We start from the raw sequence: 21,211 nt of genomic DNA, 5'->3' as shown, positions 1-21,211 counted from the left end.
CAATCGGGGGGCCCCCACTGGCACCTGCCTTGGCCGGCCTGGGGCCTGTGGGCTGGGGGGCAGCTCCTGCATTGAACATCTGCCCCCTGGTGGTCAGTGCGTGTCATAGTGACTGGTCGTTCTGCCGTTCGGCCAATTTGCATATTAGACTTTTATTATATAGGATAGAGAAGGGATAAATACAATAAATAATCAAAAAACAAGAACCAATTACTACCAAATTTAACATTCAGCTCTGTTAGAGTAAATTTTCTGTGTTAAAACGTTAAGTAAAAACCTGTATCATTTAGTAACCTACAAATGGGTTAAGCTTCTTGAGTGGCAATATTAAAGACAAATTGCACGTTTTATCTTATACCTTAAGTACTTCACTATCTTTGATTTAACCAGATGTTGTTATCTTGTAATCATTTTGTTGACTGAAGAGATTACTGACCTAGCCAGGTCACTTCATTCAATTTACAGCTTTACATTAATTTCCAAATTTACAAATGTTCTTTGTTTAAAAATAAAATGAAACACATGTCTAGTACAGACCTGTATATAAAAAACTTTATCATAAAATAAAGTAGGACAAACTTGATCTCCCCCCCGCCCATGTCTATTTAGGGGTTACCCAAGAAGAGGCTATGTCTTTTGAAGATTTTTTATAAGTATGATCCTATTAAAATTCATAAATATTTCAAATGATATTTTAAAAAGTAAAATAACATAGACTCTACTTTGATTATAATCTTATATATTGTATTTGAATGGTTATAGTTAATTCTTGTCACCTCATGGCAAAATACATATATATTATATTTAAAATTCATTTACATACATAATTTGCTCAATGAAAGTACAGATCCCTCTCCTTTCTTCACCAAACTGTGCTAAAATTATAAAGTACATTCTGTTTGTCTACAAGTGAAACCACAGGTAAATTCCACTAGAACCGTGGTCGGCAAACTGCAGCTCGCGAGCCACATGCGGCTCTTTGGTCCCTTGAGTGTGGCTCTTTCTAAGCCTTAGGAGTACCCTAATTAAGTTAATAACAATGTACCTACTTATACAGTTTAAGTTTAAAAAATTTGGCTCTCAAAATAAATTTCAATCGTTGTACTGTTGATATTTGGCTCGGTTGACTAATGAGTTTGCCGACCACTGCACTAGAAAGTATGATCTTTTAAAAAACTATTAATACTTAGCTATCATGTTTAAAACAAAATAGCAATTATCTTCTAAAACATTTATTCTCTAAACATTCAACGTACTACTCTAATAACCTAATAGGATGTCTACAGTCATACCACCCAGAATGGGCTCAATCTCATCTGATTTTGTAAGCTAAGCAGGGTTTGGCCTGGTTAGTACTTGAAAACCTAATAGAATTTATATATTTAAATTTAAAACTAAATTTTGCAAATTAAAGTCATCAAAATGTTAGTTTATGAAACTAATTTAAATATTAAAATACATTGTAATATAACTTTTAATTATATACCATTCAAAACTTTCTAGCTTAATAACCCAATACTTCAAACATATACTAAATCAATTGGAACCAATTATTTAATATTTTAAGCATGGAAAATTACATATAACAATGTATTAAAATTCAAAAAGTATATACCTCTTAATAAAATATATAAATGGCACTTAAGCTGCTAAAACAAAATATAAAAATATAATCCATACAGTTTTCACACAAAAAGTAAATACTTCTTGATTTAAGTGGCAACTATTTTATATATATATATATATATATATAATAACAGTTTCCCCTATTACATGGAATAAAAGTAAATCTACAATATCATAAGAAATTTTTTAAAAAGCTCAATTCTCCAAAACTCATCCATCCAACAATTAAAACTAAAGGGAAGTGGGTGGGGGAGGAAACAGGTAAGGTTTGAAAGACTTTGTAAAGAGCCAAAATATATACCAACAAAGATCATGACTCTTAAAAGGGTATTCTTATTACATATATATGTTTCTACATTTAGCATTATTCTAACTAATCTTTAAAATAATAAAAATTAAAAAACACAAATTTACAAAGGGGAGGGGGGAAGAGGCAAGCACAGCTACAGCTCCCGTAAGACATCATGACAAACCAAGACAGAAAATAAAGAATTAAATTAAGCTGCATATGCTCAATAAAAAGGCTATCTTCATTGAAATCTTAGTACTTAAAATTATATGCTGTATTGTCTAAAAAAATCATCTGAAAACCTCACACCCTGATGACACTGGACATGAGCTTACTATATTTCTATTCACTTCAGTAAAAATTAATCTACCCATGAGCTTTCTGATAGTTAAAAAATTAACCTGAAAATTTGAAAACATGTCATTGCTTTAAAACGTATTCTATATGCTTCCTAAAAGAGAAATGTAGTTATAGAGTATACATATGTACTCCCAATTTAGGTATAGCATTCTCAAAAGATAACACAATAAAAGGTAGTAATGATATTTATATAGTATTTGCAAGCACTTAATTTAAGTAGTAAGTTTATATTTAATTAGTGTTTTTGAACAGATGTTTTATCTAAATCTCTCTACAGTCCCTGTACCCCCCCAAAAAACCTACCACCATTATAAAACTGTTTTTTAGCGTTCCCCCTCATATTGATTCTACAAATGTTATAAAGGGAAAAGAAAAAAGCAGAAAATGGGAGACTTCTTATGCCCAGTGCCATGTGTCCATAAAAAAAATCTCAGAAGTTTTAGTTAACGGGAAATGAACTATTTAATTAAATTATGTTTAAACTAAAATCTTATTTATTATTTCTCATATAAAATAATCTTAAAAAACAATTTATGATTCTGAGGTCGGCTTGTTACAAGAAGTAAAAAGGAGCCTTACCAAAAGGAAATATATTGCCAAATATAAATCTTTAATCTTTAATATTGCTTTCTCTTATTTAACTTATAAAAACTGCTGCAAAAAGGGAAGAAACAAATATGGTGATACATAATTAAAAAGCCATGAAGAATGACTCATTGAAACAATGTGTTGTTTCCCTAAATGTGTTCCCTAATGTGTCAGTCTCTGAAAAGAGGATTCTATAGTCAAATAAGTTTGGAAAACTCTTCCTGTCTAGGAAGTTCACCACCCACATTGGCTTTTAAAGTTTCTGAGAAGTCACAGTAAATAAACATAACTTATTTGGCCCAGCATTACACAATTTATTTTGACTTTAAACTCTGTTTTTCTTAAAATTGCTTTGGTACACTTAGCTGTACCCAAGATATTAAAAGCTACAAAGAATAATTTAATAGTGATCCATAAGTCATTCAATGTTGATAACTCCCTTTCTTCCCCTAGAAGTTATAGATGTTTCTAGCTAGTATAAGCACCAATGTGAAAAAAATACAAAAGTAGGATAGTTATTAGAGCCAAAAATTTAAGGGGGTAAGGGAAGAAGAGGCTGTTGGTTCAATTTCTTCTGGTTGGTTTCATAGTGGTGATGAGGGTGAGGTGGGGAAAGGAAGATGAGAGAGGGGAATCTCTAAAAAACAAGGTCAGCTCATAACACTCTTTGGAGGCAATCCAAACATCTAATATAAATGAGTGTGCCACAAGGGGGAGACATTCCCCTTAACACCTGGAATATCTTTAAAAAAAAAAAAAATAGGTAATAACATTGAATCAACACTTTATTTTTAAAATATCCACATAACTTCAACTAAAATAACAATGAAAATGTTATTACTTATTTTAAAATTCATACAATAAAGGAAAAAGAAAAAGGCTCTCTTTCTCAATTAGATTATCCAGTACCTGCCATAATATTCAAAGATGTGACAGGCACAATTGGTCCAAATAAAATTTAGTACAAAAGCAGGCAATGGTTCAAAGACAGCATAGCAAATCATCTTTATTGGCCTAGCACAGCATGAATTCAACGAATATTCCTTCTCTCTCACAGATCAGATTAGGCCTAATAATTGTTTCGCTATTTAAAAATTAACCATTTAAGAAACCATCAACAAAACAACAAGAAAGCCCACTGCAGTGAAAACATATTTGCCAATGTTATATCTGATAAAGGCCTCATCTCCAAAATTTATAGGGAACTCATACAACTTAACAAAAAGAAGATAAACAATCCAATCAAAAAATGGGCAAAGGATCTAAATAGACACCTTTCAAAAGAGGACATTCAGAAAGCCAAGAGACATATGAAAACATGCTCAAAGTCACTAATCATCTGAGAGATGCAAATCAAAACAACAATGAGGTACCATTTCACACCTGTCAGAATGGCTATCATCAACAAATCAACAAATGACAAGTGCTGGAGAGGATGTGGAGAAAAAGGAACACTTGTGCACTGCTGGTGGGAATGCAGACTGGTGCAGCCACTATGGAAGACAGTATGGAGTTTCCTCAAAAAACAAAACATGGAACTCCCATTTGACCCTGTGATCCCACTTCTAGGAATATATCCCAAGAAACCAGAAACACCAATCAGAAAGGATCTATGCACCCCTATGTTCATAGCAGCACAATTCACCATAGCTAAGATTTGGAAACAGCCTAAGTGCCCATCAGTAGATGAATGGATTAGAAAACTGTGGTACATCTACACGATGGAATACTATGCTGCTGTAAAAAAGAAGGAACTCTTACCATTTGCAACAGCATGGATGGAACTGGAGAGCATTATGCTAAGTGAAATAAGCCAGTCAATGAAGGAAAAACACCACATGATCTCACTCACTCATGGATAATAAAGACCATTATAAACTTATGAACAAAAATAGATACAGAGGCAGAGCTGCCTCTAACACACTGTCAAACTACAGGGGGAAAGCTGGGGAGGGTTGAGGCGGGGTAAGAGATCAACCGAAGGACTTGTATGCATGCATATAAGCATAACCAATGGATATAAGACACTGGGGGGTAGGGGCGGCCGGGGGATTGTTATGGGTGGGAAAAAAAGGAGACATATGTAATACTCTTTGTAATACTTTAAGCAATAAAACAATTTAGAAAAAAAGAAATATATCTTGTTTCTATGTAAAAAAAAAAAAATTAACCATTTAATCATGAATTAACACCCTGACTTAAGTTATTTGGTACAAACAACTTAGAACCAGGATAAAATATAAAACAAGATTTTAAAGAGTTTGGGGCAGGGGGAATGGGAAATTAGAATTAAATTGCTTCAGTTTTCACAGGGTTCAGACTGTGTGCTGATTAAATACTGAATGAAATTTCAATATTTAGATAGAAATGTCATATATTCCTTAACAGATAAAATTCCCGATTTACTTGTCTTTTTGCTTTCCTACCATCAAAGAAACAGAACAATAAGTGTCCAAATGAATATTTGAACAAAATAAAGATGTTCAAAATATTAGGATGGATGTGGCAAAATTATTGGCCAAAAATTTTTTCCAAGTATATATATATGCTCACTTCTGAGTAATATGACTATGCCACTTCGATCATTAAGAAATGACTCTAGTTTTGGCCATGTGACTCTGGCCAATGAGACATTAGCAAACACAACACAAGCAAAAGCTTGAGCACCAGGGATTATTCTCTTTTCTGCTTTATGGAACCCTGCAACTACTACCGTGTGTATGAGCCCAGGCTAGTCTGCTAGATGATGAGAAAAACCTGATCATCACCCCAGTTGACACTGCACCAACCACCAGGCATGTAAAAATGAGATCTTCTGCCCAGCCCGCATGGGTCAGTGGTTGAGCATCGACCTATGAACCAGGAGGTCAAGGTTCAATTCCGGTTCAATTCCCAGTCAGGGAACATGCCAGGGTTGCGGTCTTGATCCCCAGTGGGGGGTGTGCAGAAGGCAGCCAATCAATGATTCTCTCTCATCATTGATATTTCTATTTCTCTCTCTCCCTTCCTCTCTGAAATATATATATATATTTTTCAAGTGAGGTCTCCTAAGACAAATTGATCTGCCAACCACGAGACATCTGAATTAAGCCATCAAGACCCAGCAGAACTGACAAAGGTAAGAAGAACATGAAAGCCAAAACCGGTTTGGCTCAGTGGATAGAGCATCGGCCTGCGGACTGAAGGGTCCCAGGTTCGATTCCGGTCAAGGGCATGTACCTGGGTTGCGGGCACATCCCCAGTGGGAGATGTGCAGGAGGCGGCTGATCGATGTTTCTCTCTCATCGATGTTTCTGGCTCTCTATCTCTCTTCCTTCCTCTCTGTAAAAAATCAATAAAATATATTTAAAAAAAAAAAAAAGAAGAACATGAAAAATAATTTTAAACCATTAAGCTTTGAGGGCTTTTGTTTTCTGCAGCAAAAGAAGTGATATAGATAGGTTACAAACTTCCAGCAAAAATCTGTATGTGTTTCTATTCTCAAATAGATTTTTATTATAGTTGATTGATATTACACCACTCACCTAAGAGCCGCATTAGAGAAATAACATGAATTATTAACACAACTAGTGGCCTGGTGCACGAAATTCGTGCACATTAAAAGGGAATTAATTAGACGAAATATTTTAATATTGCTATTTGCCCTTTCTCTATAATAGAAGTGGCAGAGATGAAAAAAAATTAGTAAAATGTATATGAAAATCTCCCTCCTGTCAGAGTCTGGGGTGTGCCGCGGGACCCAGAGTCAAGTCCCCGCCCACCCGCACACGCCTTGAAATTGCGGGAGACCTAGACCCTGCTGGCCTCACCCCTGTCAAGCTCCACAGGGTAGGGGGCGCGGCCTCAGGTCCTGCAGCCTGGCCTCAGGTTCCCTGGCCCTGGCACGAGGGTGTGACAACCATTTGCATATTAGCTCTTTATTATATAGGATATATAACTCCACATGTTCTTCAAACTTTTCAAGCAACTTGTAAGAAGATAGATGAAGATGGAAAACCAAAGAACAGGATGACTTGATCCTTAGTGTCATGTGCACGCGCGTGTGTACACATATATACATATACACAAAAACCTCAAATTAATTTTAGGTGTCTCAAGGATAAAGGCTGAACAGATACAAATGAATGTTTCTGAAAACTACATACAGAGTATAGTACAGAGATAAATACCATCACTATAAAGATCATAGAAATTACTCATAAACTGTCATCTTTTTGTTTCCACAGAATTTATGGCAAATTATTTTGATTGCTCTGATTTTACTATTTAAAATAAAGCGAGAGAGGAGGACTAGTCTCTTCAGGATACAAACCCAGCATGAATATTTTTGGTTTAGGTTCCACAAGCTACCGGTAGTCAGGACCATCAGATTACACAATCTGGGTAATGATATTCACATTACTGTGAATGGCTGCAGTGACAATTTATGCCATCATACAGTACAGTGGCCATGCTGGTAGTATTTATTCTTTTGGTCTGATCTAAACCCAGAACTGAAATGATGGAAACCTGTCTGAAAATTCAAACTAATGGGTTTTTATTTTTTTAAATATATTTTTATTGATTTCAGAGAGGAAGGGAGAGGGAAAGATAGACACATCAATGATGAGAGAGAATCATTGATTGGCTGCCTCCATGCTCCCTACTGGGGACTGAGCCGCAACCCAGGCACATGTCCTGACCAGGAATTGAACCATGACCTCCTAGTTTATAGGTCGATGCTCAACCACCGAGACACCCCAACCGGGCATTAATGGGTTTTTATTTACAGTCCAAGCTCCACCATTTGCACAGGTTACAATATTAAAATACAAAAAACTAGAAAATACATATTTTAACATTATATGCAATCTATTTGATCTATTAAAAATAATGTTAATTACATATACTCATTACCATTATAATGAAATTTCTTTCTTTGACACTGCTAAATGTATTTTCCAAAGTAAGATTAAATGAAAAGAATAAAGGTCAGATTCCCAATCTTCTCTGTCAACTCACTCTATTCTCTCTTCTCATACATTAATGAGAAAAGGTTCTACTGAACCTAAACTATTGAACTTAGTTAATGAAAAGTCATCAATGACCAAACCATCAAGCTTTATTTCTGAGCAACCACTGGAACATGAATTGGCTTTATTACCCACAACTTATCTTTGTTATGATTGATATTAAGTGAAACTCAATAGCTAATATTGATAACTCCCTTCCCCTAAAATACTAATACACATTAACTCAATTAATATTATCATCTCAACCAATTCTTTTGAAGACAAATTTTCATGTCAGTATATAGGCTAATTCATATGACATCATCAAAATATATAGCTTCACTATGTGATTCTACTAAAAAGCAGGCATGATAATGCCATAGATAAGGAAGGGGATACTGGAAGAGAAATGAAATACAAGATACATTTTTAATTTTTGAAGATGAGTGTTAACATCACACTCTAAAAGGCGCTCAGGACTTCCAGAAAGAGTGATTAACAAAATGAAGTCCATAAATACCTACGAGTAGATCTAACAAAAGATGTGCAAGATTTGTAGGCTGAAAACCAAAATATATTGAGGAAAAAAATGAAGGGAAATACCATCATCACAGACTGAAGATTCAATATTATGAAGACATCAATTCTACCCAAACTTATCTATCATTTCACTGTAATCACAATCAATATCCAGCAGATTTCTCTGTGGAATCTGATATGCTAACTTTAAAGTTTATGGAAATATAAAGAATCAAGAAAATCTTGAAGAACAGCAAAACTGACACTTATTCTACTAGATATCAAGAAAGTAATATAAAGTCACACCAATTCAGACAAACAAAATAATGAAATTAAAGTGAGCCCAGAAACCCACACCTATGTGATCAATTAATTTTTAACTAAGGTAACAATGCACTTTAATGGAGAGTAATAACTTTTTGGAAAATGGTTGAGGCCACCGAATACCTTATGGAAATATATGAACCTTGATCTTTATCTCATATCATATACAAAAATTAATCCCCAAAGAACTATATAGATTTAAACATGAAAGGTAAAACAATAATAGTTTCCAGAAAAAAACTAAGGAGAATATATTAAGCAAAGATTTTTTAATAGGATACAAAAAGCACTAATCATAAGTGGGGTGAAAAACCTTAAAAATTAGTTTACATTAAAAAAACTTCTAATAATTGAAAGACATTCTTAAGAAGAGTGAAAAAATAAGCTACCAAGAGAAAGGAAGTATTTGCAATACATGTAGCTGACACAATTCTTATCCACAATAATATATAAAAACTCCAACAAATCAATTAGGAAAAAAAAAAGCCAACAGAAAAATGGGCCAAAGAGTAGACCAAGTACTTTTACAAAAAGAAGATAGCCAACTGAACTATCTATATATATAAAACCCTAATATGCAAACAGAGCGAACGGCGGGACAACCAAACAACTGGCTGCTATAATGTGTACTGACCACCAGGGGGTGTGGGCGGAACATGGCAGGCGTTGGCAGCAGGTGACAGAGCGCAGAACATGGTGGGCATCGGCCACGGCGGGATGGTGGAGCAGGTGAGCGGGGGGCACCAGACCAAGGCAGGGGGGCACTGGTCGCTGTCATAAGGGCGCGCCTCTGGTGAAAATTCTTTGCTCCGGTGCACTGCGATCCCGCCCAGGGCTTGCACCTGCTGCCAGCACCGGCCCCGTCAGCTGGTGCGAGTGCTGGCTGCTGGCCCTAATCACCCCTCAGGGCTTCTCCCCCTCCCCCTGCCCCTGAGGGGCGATGGGGCAGCAGCTGCCGCTCCTACCCACTGACAGCGCTGGCCCCACTCGCACCCACTGCTGGTGCTGGCAGACCCCAATCGCTCCGCGCCATCAGTGGGTGTGAGGCGGGGGCGGGGAGGATAGGCTGAGAGCCACCCCTGTGCCCACAGCAGCCTCACGGCCCACAGTTCCTTTTAAGGTGCATGAATTCGTGCACCAGGACCCTAGTCATTTTATAAAAAGGTGCTTGACCGCCTCAGTCCTCAGGGAAATGTAAATTAAATTCACAATGAGATACTATTACACAGCCACCAGAAAGCTAAAATGAAAAAGATAGATACTACTAAGTATAACCAAGAATGTGGAACACTGCTGATAGGAATGTTAATTACTACAGTAACACTAGAAAACCTGCACTATCTGGTAAAGCTGAACATCTGCATACCTTTTGACCCTGAAATTCCAATATTACATTTATATCCAACAGAAACAAATACATATGTTCACCAAAACACATGTACAAAAATATTCATAGCTGCTACAATTATAACAGCCCCAAACTGGGAAGAACTCAAATATCCACCCATAATAAACAAGGATAAATAAAACATGGCATATTCATACAATGGAATACCTTACAGCAATGGGAAAACAAACTGTTGCTACACACAAGATGAATGAATCTCACAAATATAATGCTGAAGGTAAGAAGCCACACATGACAATGTACATACTATTTGATTCTATTATATCAAAGTTCAAAAAAGGCACAATTTATTTTTGGTGTTCCAAGTTAGAAGAGTGATAACCCGGGTGTTTAATTATGTGGTGGTAGGGGGCAGGGGTGGGGCAGAATGGTGATAAAGAGGGGTTGGGGAGGGCTCTGGATACTAATGATACTCTACTTTTAAAAATCATGAATGTGTTCACTTTGTAAAGATTCCTCAAGTTATACATTTGTGTGCATTTTGTGTACATATTATACTTCAATAAAAAGGTTATTTTTAAAAATTGGTTTTTAAAATCTTTAAAATGTTATTTTATTTTAAATGAAAAATAGAACTACCATATGATCCTGCAATTCCACTTCTGGGTATTTATCCAAAGAAAACAAAGTCACTGCCTTGAAAAGATATATGCAACTGCCATGTTGACTGAAGCATTATTTACAATAGCCAAGACATAGAAACAGAAACAACCCAAGCATCAGCTGATGAATGAATGGAGAACACACACCCCCCCCCACACCCCCCCCGGGGGGGGGGGGGGGGGGGGGTATTATTTAGCCATAAATAATAAGTTCTTTTTGCAAGAAGATGGATGGACCTCAAGGGCATTACACTAAGTCAAAAAAGTCAGAGAGCCCTAGCCAGTTTGGCTCAATGGATAGAGCATAGGCCTTTGGACTGAAAGGTCCCAGGTTCAATTCCGGTCAAGGGCACATGCCTGGGTTGTGGGCTTGATCCCCAATAGGGGGTGTGCAGGAGGCAGCCAATCAATGATTCTCTATCATCACTGATGTTTCTATCTCTCTCTCCCTCTCCCTTCCTCTCTGAAAACAATAATAAATATATTTTCTTTAAAAAGTCAGAGAAAGAGAAATACTACATGACCTCACTTATATGTAGAATCTTAAAAAAAAACTGAACTCACAGATACAGAGAACTGATGTTTGTCAGAAGGGGGAGTGAAAAGGGTAAAGGCAGTCAAGGGTACAAACTTCTTATTAGATAAATAAGTCACAGGGATGTCTGGTTCAACATGGTGACTACTAACAACACTGTATTGTATCTATGAAAGTTGCTAAGAGATCAGAGATTAAAATTTCTCATCACAAGAAAAAAAGTTTGTAACTATGTGTGGTGATATGTATTAACTAAACTTTGTGGTAATCATTTTACAACATATACATATATCAAATCATTATGTTGCAACTTAAAATTAATATAATGTTATATCAACCATCTCAATTAAAAAAACCCCACAAAACTCACACCCATTAAGCAGTTACTCCCCTTTTCCCCCTTCCCAATCACCAATTTACTTTCTGGTTCTAATTTACCTATTGTGCATATTTCATATAAATGGAATCATACAACATGTGACTTTCTGTGACTGGTTTCTTTCATGTAATGTTTCAAGGTTCATCCACACAGTAGCAGTAGCAGTATTATATTCCTTTTTATGGATGGATATTTCATTGTGTGTACATACCACAATTTAATCAACTTTGTATCTGCATATGAAGTATTTATGGTAATTTTTTATCATGAGTACCTGTTGAACTCCCTACCATCAATTAACATACTCTTAAAGAGTCTTCGGTCAGAAACTAGTCATCACCCATTCAACAAAATGGAAAGCTGTTGTAATATTGCACTAAGTCAATATAACAACTCTTTGTAAAACCTGCTTTATTCTATAGAACATTTCTAACCACAACTCTTTCAATTGAGTAATATCATCATTAGCATTATTTTGTAGGTGAGGAAACTGAGACGTAAGGACTTTAAGTAGCTATTCAAAGTCATGGGTGATAAACGGCGTAACCAGGACTATACTCCTTCCATTTCCATCCACATCATAACAGAGTTCATTCAGCTACTCACACTAATCCAGATACAACTCACTACACTCCTCCCTCTCCCGCCCTCGTTCCCTTCCACTCTCTCTAAAAATCAATGGAAAAAATAACCTCAGGTAAGAATTAACAAAACAAAAAAAAAAAGGAAAAATCAGTTTTCATACTGTACTTACTACATAGTTAAGATGAATATTCTTATCATTTAATAAAAATATAATAATTCCTAACCTTGAAAGAGAATTTGGGAAGCAAATCTAAGAATTATGACATTTAGCCTGGCCGGTGTGCCTCAGTGGTTGGGTGTTCACCTATGAACCAGGAGGTCATGGTTCAATTCCTGGTCAGGGCACATGCCCAGGTTGCGGGCTCAATTTTCAGTGTGGCGTGTGCCAATCAATGATTCTCTCTCACCCCTGATGTTTCTATCTCTCTCCCTTCCTCTTTGAAATCAATAAAAATATATTTTTACAAATAATAATTATGACATTTAAAAGATGACTAAAATAAACTTGCATAGTATGACAGTGAGAAAGTTTGTAATATGGTGGAAACAAATGGGGGGGGGGGGGGGGGGGGGGTATTATTTAGCCATAAATAATAAGTTCTTTTTGCAAGAAGATGGATGGACCTCAAGGGCATTACACTAAGTCAAAAAAATCAGAGAGCCCTAGCCAGTTTGGCTCAATGGATAGAGCATAGGCCTTTGGACTGAAAGGTCCCAGGTTCAATTCCGGTCAAGGGCACATGCCTGGGTTGTGGGCTTGATCCCCAATAGGGGGTGTGCAGGAGGCAGCCAATCAATGATTCTCTATCATCACTGATGTTTCTATCTCTCTCTCCCTCTCCCTTCCTCTCTGAAAACAATAATAAATATATTTTCTTTAAAAAGTCAGAGAAAGAGAAATACTACATGACCTCACTTATATGTAGAATCTTAAAAAAAAACTGAACTCACAGATACAGAGAACTGATGTTTGTCAGAAGGGGGAGTGAAAAGGGTAAAGGCAGTCAAGGGTACAAACTTCTTATTAGATAAATAAGTCACAGGGATGTCTGGTTCAACATGGTGACTACTAACAACACTGTATTGTATCTATGAAAGTTGCTAAGAGATCAGAGATTAAAATTTCTCATCACAAGAAAAAAAGTTTGTAACTATGTGTGGTGATATGTATTAACTAAACTTTGTGGTAATCATTTTACAACATATACATATATCAAATCATTATGTTGCAACTTAAAATTAATATAATGTTATATCAACCATCTCAATTAAAAAAACCCCACAAAACTCACACCCATTAAGCAGTTACTCCCCTTTTCCCCCTTCCCAATCACCAATTTACTTTCTGGTTCTAATTTACCTATTGTGCATATTTCATATAAATGGAATCATACAACATGTGACTTTCTGTGACTGGTTTCTTTCATGTAATGTTTCAAGGTTCATCCACACAGTAGCAGTAGCAGTATTATATTCCTTTTTATGGATGGATATTTCATTGTGTGTACATACCACAATTTAATCAACTTTGTATCTGCATATGAAGTATTTATGGTAATTTTTTATCATGAGTACCTGTTGAACTCCCTACCATCAATTAACATACTCTTAAAGAGTCTTCGGTCAGAAACTAGTCATCACCCATTCAACAAAATGGAAAGCTGTTGTAATATTGCACTAAGTCAATATAACAACTCTTTGTAAAACCTGCTTTATTCTATAGAACATTTCTAACCACAACTCTTTCAATTGAGTAATATCATCATTAGCATTATTTTGTAGGTGAGGAAACTGAGACGTAAGGACTTTAAGTAGCTATTCAAAGTCATGGGTGATAAACGGCGTAACCAGGACTATACTCCTTCCATTTCCATCCACATCATAACAGAGTTCATTCAGCTACTCACACTAATCCAGATACAACTCACTACACTCCTCCCTCTCCCGCCCTCGTTCCCTTCCACTCTCTCTAAAAATCAATGGAAAAAATAACCTCAGGTAAGAATTAACAAAACAAAAAAAAAAAGGAAAAATCAGTTTTCATACTGTACTTACTACATAGTTAAGATGAATATTCTTATCATTTAATAAAAATATAATAATTCCTAACCTTGAAAGAGAATTTGGGAAGCAAATCTAAGAATTATGACATTTAGCCTGGCCGGTGTGCCTCAGTGGTTGGGTGTTCACCTATGAACCAGGAGGTCATGGTTCAATTCCTGGTCAGGGCACATGCCCAGGTTGCGGGCTCAATTTTCAGTGTGGCGTGTGCCAATCAATGATTCTCTCTCACCACTGATGTTTCTATCTCTCTCCCTTCCTCTTTGAAATCAATAAAAATATATTTTTACAAATAATAATTATGACATTTAAAAGATGACTAAAATAAACTTGCATAGTATGACAGTGAGAAAGTTTGTAATATGGTGGAAACAAATGGGACTGGAAGTCAAAAGGCCTCGTACAAAAGCTGACAAAACCCTAGCAGACATATAATAAATGAGAGAGTACTGAAGGACTTCGGACAAGTTATTTCTTCTCTCAGTGTATCTGTCTCCTACTGCTAAAATTAGATTGTAATCAAGATTGAATAAGTTATTATATATGAAGTGCTACAGCAGTTCTTGACACAGTCAATACTCCAGAAATAGTAGACGCTATTACTAGATGCCAGTCTGGTTTTACCAATAAACTTTAATATAATCTCAGACAAGTTACTATTTATTCTGGAATTCTATAAAATGATAGGGCTCTAAAAATATATATAAACTCTCATTCTCAAACATATTATATTAGTAATTCCCATACATATACATTAAAACTTTAAATATTACCATATTCTTCAGAATATACACCAAATATACTGTGGAAGCAGGAGGTTTGGTAGGTGTGAAGTGGACATCTGGACTATCACAGACTATCCAGGCTATCACAGGTGGAGACTATAACATGAACACATATCACATATATATTTATACTCAGAATAAGGAAAAGAGTCCTGGATGAAGACTAAGGAGATTTTGATCTATTCCTGGCACTGCTGCCAACCTTAAAAGAGTAAGTTACGCCTATCTATGTTTGTTTCTTAATGTAAGTTGAGAAAGGTTGGGATAGATGATCACTGAGATACTTTTGAAACTTTTTTTTAATTTTTCCTCCTTCCAAACTAGAATGATGTCAATTATTACTTAGAAAATCAGACATTTTAGCACCAATAAATGTGAAAATTGGCTGATTTCCTTGACCTAAGCAGTCCTTGATCTGAGTGAGAGAATACAGCACCGGCCTTCTTTTTTAAATTATTTTATTGATTTGAGAGAGAGAGGAAGGGAGAGGAAGAGAGAGAGAGAGAAACATTGATGAGAGCGAGCAAAATTGGGAGATCGAGCCTGGAACACATGCACGTGCCCTGACTGGGGATCGAACTGGCTACCTCTCGGCGCATGTTACAATGCTCAACCAACTGAGCCACCATGGCCAGGGCAGCACTGGCCTTTTAAATGGGCCCACATTCTCTTTCAAAAGCCAGCAAACTTCATTCTGCCTCTGCTTTCTAAAATAATATATAGGCCCTCGCTGGTTTGGCTCAATGGATAGAGCGTTAGCCTGCGGACTGAAGAGTCCCAGGTTCGATTCCGGCCAAGGGCACATGCCTGGGTTGCGGGTTTGATCCCGAGGGGGCGTGCAGGAGGCAGCCAATCAATGATTCTCTCTCATCATTGATGTTTCTATCTCTCTCTCCCCCTCCCTTCCTCTCTAAAATCAATAAAATATATATTTTTTTAAAAATAGAATAAAATAATATATAGGGTATCCCCCAAAAAAGTATACACAGACTTCGAATATTATAAAGGTAGTGTTTATTAAAATACATTTCATTTTCAGTGTCTATGAAAATTTCATTTCATTTCAACAGCTATCAGCTAAAGTCTGTATACATTTTGGGGGGAACAGCCTGTATAATCACCTTAGAGAAGGGTAGGAAATGAAAATTAGCTCAATATATACAAATATTCTCACATAATCACACAATTAACTAATGATCCTCTTGTTCCACAACATATTTAATAGTCAAAATTTATTCAGTATCTACTATGTGATGGATCCAATACTAAGTACTTTTAAGGCATTGTCACATAAACCAAGAAGATAATTTTAGGTGATTTTCAGATAAGAAAACTGTTTGTTGTAAGGAATGGAAAATACATGGCTGAATTCATTTCATATCCAAGGTAAATCCTTGCAAAAGAAAACAACAGAATCTTAATTATTTCATAAATTACCTTAAAAAAAAAAAATAAGTAGAAACCAATTTAAATTCTGATGTTCACATTTGAGAACACATTTTATTCTTAACATTCCCAAGAGGTTTCATTTCATATATAGTCTTACCTTTTTATTTCAAACCTATAGCGAAATGAGAAACAAAGAACAGAAACTTGTCTAAAACATAATTAAAAGTGTCTTTTTTAAAAAAAAACAACTAAAAACCTCTTACCTGAGCATGAAAATTGGACATAGTTGTTGTCTCTATATCCTTCTTTCCCAAAATCTCCATTTTCACTGGCGAATTGGGAAAATTAAATGAAAAGTAGTCTAAAAAGTCAGGTAAATAAGCAGCTGCCCCATGAACAATACCCATTACATAGAAAGCTGCAGAGTTTTCATTTTCACTGAATACTAGACCCACAAACTCTTCTGCAAACCTCGCCATCTCCACAGGAGACAGGTGAGTGAGTTCATTACTGTAGGCATGGATAACTGATGCACCTCCATTGGGCTGGTGCTCAATATGAATGAGCTGTTTGAACTCCAAAGTGTCCAACCTTCTGAGATTATTCTGAACCCGTGGCTCCTTTAATGAGACAAATGGAAACTCACTGTTCTCTGGAAGTTTGGAACCATAGTTCTTGGTATCCAAATTCTTTCCACCATAATCCTTTATGTTATCATTTAGGATACCTTTGGCTTCTTGATCTTCATCAGATAGCAATCCTGAGCAGATCGTTTGAATAGATTTGCTATACATTTTTGGATGCTTCCGTTTTTCATTCTCTTTGTGTTTCTTTTTCTTTTTCTTCTTTACCTTTTTAATTTGTAAGTCTTCTACATTTGTTTTTGGTTTCTCCTTCCCACCTGTAGGGAAAAATTTTTTTTTGAAACTCCATATTTTAGTTTCTTAAAAAACCATGCTTTCGGAACTGTTTTAAAAATAATAAGCAAAGTTTACTTAAAATTATCTTTGGGACTCATTTTACACAGTATTCATACTCATAATTTATCAGTCTCTTTGCTTCTCTCTCTTTCTCTCTCTATACACACGGGTGTGCGCGCACACACACACACACATACACACATGCATGCACTAAGGCTTAAGACAAAGTTACACCTTCTGACATGAAACAGATACTCAATCAGTGTTTTTATTGAAGTAATGAAATAAATGAATGTTTTAGAAAGCATAATCTTCAAATTTTAAATGTAGAAAATCAGAAATGAAAAGTTGAATGAAGGTCAATATGAACAATGCCCTCCAGACATTTCCCAATGATATATATAAAAATATATGATGATATATACAGGGTGTTCCAAAAAAGATATACACACTTTAACAGCTGATAGCTCAATTTTGAAAATGAAATGTATTTTAATAAACACTGCCTTTATAATTATTCAAAGTGTGTATGATGAATTATACAGATATATAGGTCATCTTATTTACTTTTAGTTCTTTTTTTAAAAAAAATATATATTTCTTTATTGATTTCAGAGAGGAAGGGAGAAGGAGAGAGAGACAGAAACATCAATGATGAGAGAGAATCACTGATCGGCTGCCTCCTGCACACCCCCCACTGGGGAACAAGCCCGCAACCCAGGCATGTGCCCTTGGCCGGAATCGAACCTGGGACCCTTCAGTCCGCAGGCTGACGCTCTATCCACTGAGCAAAGCCGGCTAGGGCAATTTTATCTAAGTTCTTAAAATTGCATATAGGTATCAAGATTTATGAATCATAAAAGGAGAAAAATACTTGCTTAGTATAAAAGCAACATAATTTCTTAGCTTTTTAGCATATTTTCTCCTTAAAAAACTACTCTTGCATCTAAAACGGGCTGTTTAAGGTCCACTAGAGTTTACAAAGTTCCCAGTGAAGACCCCAGAAGATACAATAGAGGAGATGACAAAACAAGAATAATTTCTCATGTCTTAACACAAATGATACCCATGTACCAAATAAAGAGCCAGTAGGGGGGACATGACAGAGGCAGCCGATGGATGATGTTTCTCTCTCACTGATGTTTCTATCTCTCTATACCTCTCCCTTGCGGGTCAATTCTGGTCAAGGGCACATACCTGGGGTGTGGGCTCGATCCCCAGTAGGGGGTGCACAGAAGGCAGCCAATCAATGATTCTCTCTCATCATTGATGTTTCTATTTCTCTTTCTCTCTCCCTTCTTCTCTGAAATCAATAAAATTAAAAAAAAGAAGAAGAAAAACAGTCTATTCCCAGCACATTCTCTTTTTTACCTACCATTCTTATCCCTTAAATTATGGGTCTGCTCCCAGTCTATTCAAATTTTCTTTCCCAGAATATTCAAATATCAATGATATTCTCTCAAAGTATTCATTCTGATCTCTCCACAGTTTGAAAGAATTACCAAGTTCATCCTTGATTATTTTTTACTTCCTTGATACTTTGCCTTAATTTTTGTTCTAACTGCCTCATGACTGTCTCTCATCCTAATCATATTCATCCCTTGGCTTACCTGTTTTCAAGGGTTCTCAAAGCCTACCAAATAAAACATAACCTGTCAAGTCTAGAAGACAATGCACTCAAGTACCTCTTACTCTGGTCAATCTATACTACTTACAATTTTTTATAAGACATACCTAGTTCTACCTTATCTTTCTACTAATGACAAAGGCATTTCCTCTCCCTAAAATACGCTTGTCCTGCCCAATACTTACTACTGAACTCCTTATTCACCCTTAAAAACTCTGTCATTTCCTTCAGTTTGCTTTCCTTCATCTCTCCAATTGGAACTGAAATTACTTCACTCCAAATTTATATTAAGTTATTCTATAATCCACATATATGAACATATGTGATACATATACAATTATTATTTTTTCTATTTATAGAATACCTGTATATAATATGTCCTTAAGGACATTCTATGAGTGAAACAAATAACTTTTATACAAATTCAGAGTGAAATGATACTTTTGTCCCCATTATGTGTCCCTCATGGCATCTAGAACACTGCTACAAATAAACATTTAATGAATCTATGAATGAAAAGATTTCTCTTACCAACAGACTACCTGAGGTTTATAGGTTTTTCCCTTGCCTCCTTTTCAAAGTTTTCCACCATATGAATACCACTTAATCCTAACCCTGAAAACAAAAACTCTCAAGTTAATAGCAATTCTAAAAAGGGAAAGTTTAATGTTAAAAATAAACTATCACTTCTAAAATTTCGTAAGTATGCAATGAAGACCAAAGTGGTATCATCATGAAAAGCAAAAATAAAAAGGTGTCAAGATTATTGATTACATAGGTTTGTAAAGTCATAAAATGCAAAGTCTTAATTCTCTAATAAATCTATATGCTACTACTTAAGAAATATATTAACAAATTCATACTTGCTTTCTTGGTATAAACTAAACATCAGATTCAGATTAATATCTTCAGAAAAAATTAATAATGAAAAAGGAAAACAGGGAGTTAATCAAAATGAAAGATAAAAGAGGTTCATATATGTAAATCTAATTGAGTCAAGGAAAAAAGAGTGGTCAATTAAAAAACAGAACTTAAAAAATGTTTAAAGGCAATGTAAAATTGAACAAATTAAATGGCTTGTCAAAATAAGCAGAATTTAAATGCTTCATATAATTACATATATGCCTAACACATTTTATTAAAGTTAAAATAGAAAATATCTAATCATTAGTATACATGTTACTCTGAAATAAAATAGACACAAGAGTCTATTTCCTAGTCATAAGAATGGATGAAAAAATAGTATCAAAGTCAGAACTAAAAAATGCAAACCGCCCTAACTGGTTTGGCTCAGTGGATAGAGCATTGGCCTGCAGACTGAAAGGTCGCAGGTTCGATTCCGGTCAAGGGCATGTACCATGATTGCAGGCACAACCCCAGTAGGAGGTGTGCAGGAGGCAGTTGATTGATGTTTCTCTCTCATTTATGTTTCCAACTCTCTATCCCTCTCCCTTCCTCTCTGTAAAAAATCAATAAAACATTTTTTTTTAAATGGAAACCAATAAGAAATCAGTCAAGAGATTCTTATATTGAACATCCAGGAATTAAATTCCCATGACAAACTACTCTGTAAATAGATACTAAAGTGACACAGTGTGCAGAAAAGAGTTAATATGGCATGCTTGCAAGGTTGGCCATTAGCTGGCATCTGAGAACTTGTATTTTGGGAAGGGTCTTCCCATCATTCCCTGATAGGAGTGGTTCCCTGTGCCTAAACTGTTTGCGCAACAGTGCAGTTTATTTTGAATACCTCTTTCCCTCTGGGAGTCTGGAATTCTGATACAAGCTATAGAGAGGGTAACTATGTGACCAGCCCCCAACTAAAACCCTGGACATTTAGTCTCTAATGAACTTCACATGTGTTGTCACAATTCACTGCTAGAATAATAAAGTGCATCCTGGGTGACTCCACTAGCAGAGGACTCTTGGAAACTTGCACCTGGTTTCCTCCAGACATCACCTCATGTGCCTTTTCTCTTTACTGATTTTACTTTGCACCCTCCACTAAACTAAATCATAGCCATGAATCAACTATATGCTAGTCCTGTGTGTCCTAAATTTTTAAAGTTTTATATAGTCTCTCATTTATTTCCTGTCCTGGAATGACATACAAAATGCAATAGATGTACATGAAGGAAATTTTTAAACATTTAAACATTTTAAACATTTTGAATATCAATGTTCTTCTCTTATTTTAAAACTAGAGGCCCGGTGCATGAGATT

General features: G+C 35.7%; 1 protein-coding gene across 5 annotated transcripts in view; it reads right to left on the bottom strand.

Moving 5' to 3' along the window:
- The window catches only part of RSBN1L (round spermatid basic protein 1-like), a 54,361-nt gene that overhangs the window by 18,828 nt on the left and 14,322 nt on the right, over positions 1-21,211 (bottom strand). For 2 of the 5 annotated variants that reach the window (XM_014536977.1, XM_005862911.2), the window contains exons 3-4: positions 16,705-17,342; positions 15,041-15,148 (exon numbers count right to left, since the gene is read on the bottom strand). In XM_014536977.1, the coding sequence (XP_014392463.1) occupies positions 15,041-15,148; positions 16,705-17,342 (746 nt within the window). The remainder of the gene's footprint in view (positions 1-15,040; positions 15,149-16,704; positions 17,343-21,211) is intronic. The other 3 variants (XM_014536978.1, XM_014536979.1, XM_014536976.1) reach the window with 3 other exon arrangements.

Source organism: Myotis brandtii, unplaced genomic scaffold, assembly GCF_000412655.1.
Source record: "Myotis brandtii unplaced genomic scaffold, ASM41265v1 scaffold17, whole genome shotgun sequence".
Classification (NCBI taxonomy): Eukaryota; Metazoa; Chordata; class Mammalia; order Chiroptera; family Vespertilionidae; genus Myotis; species Myotis brandtii.
This window is presented reverse-complemented; position numbering and strand designations above follow the sequence as displayed.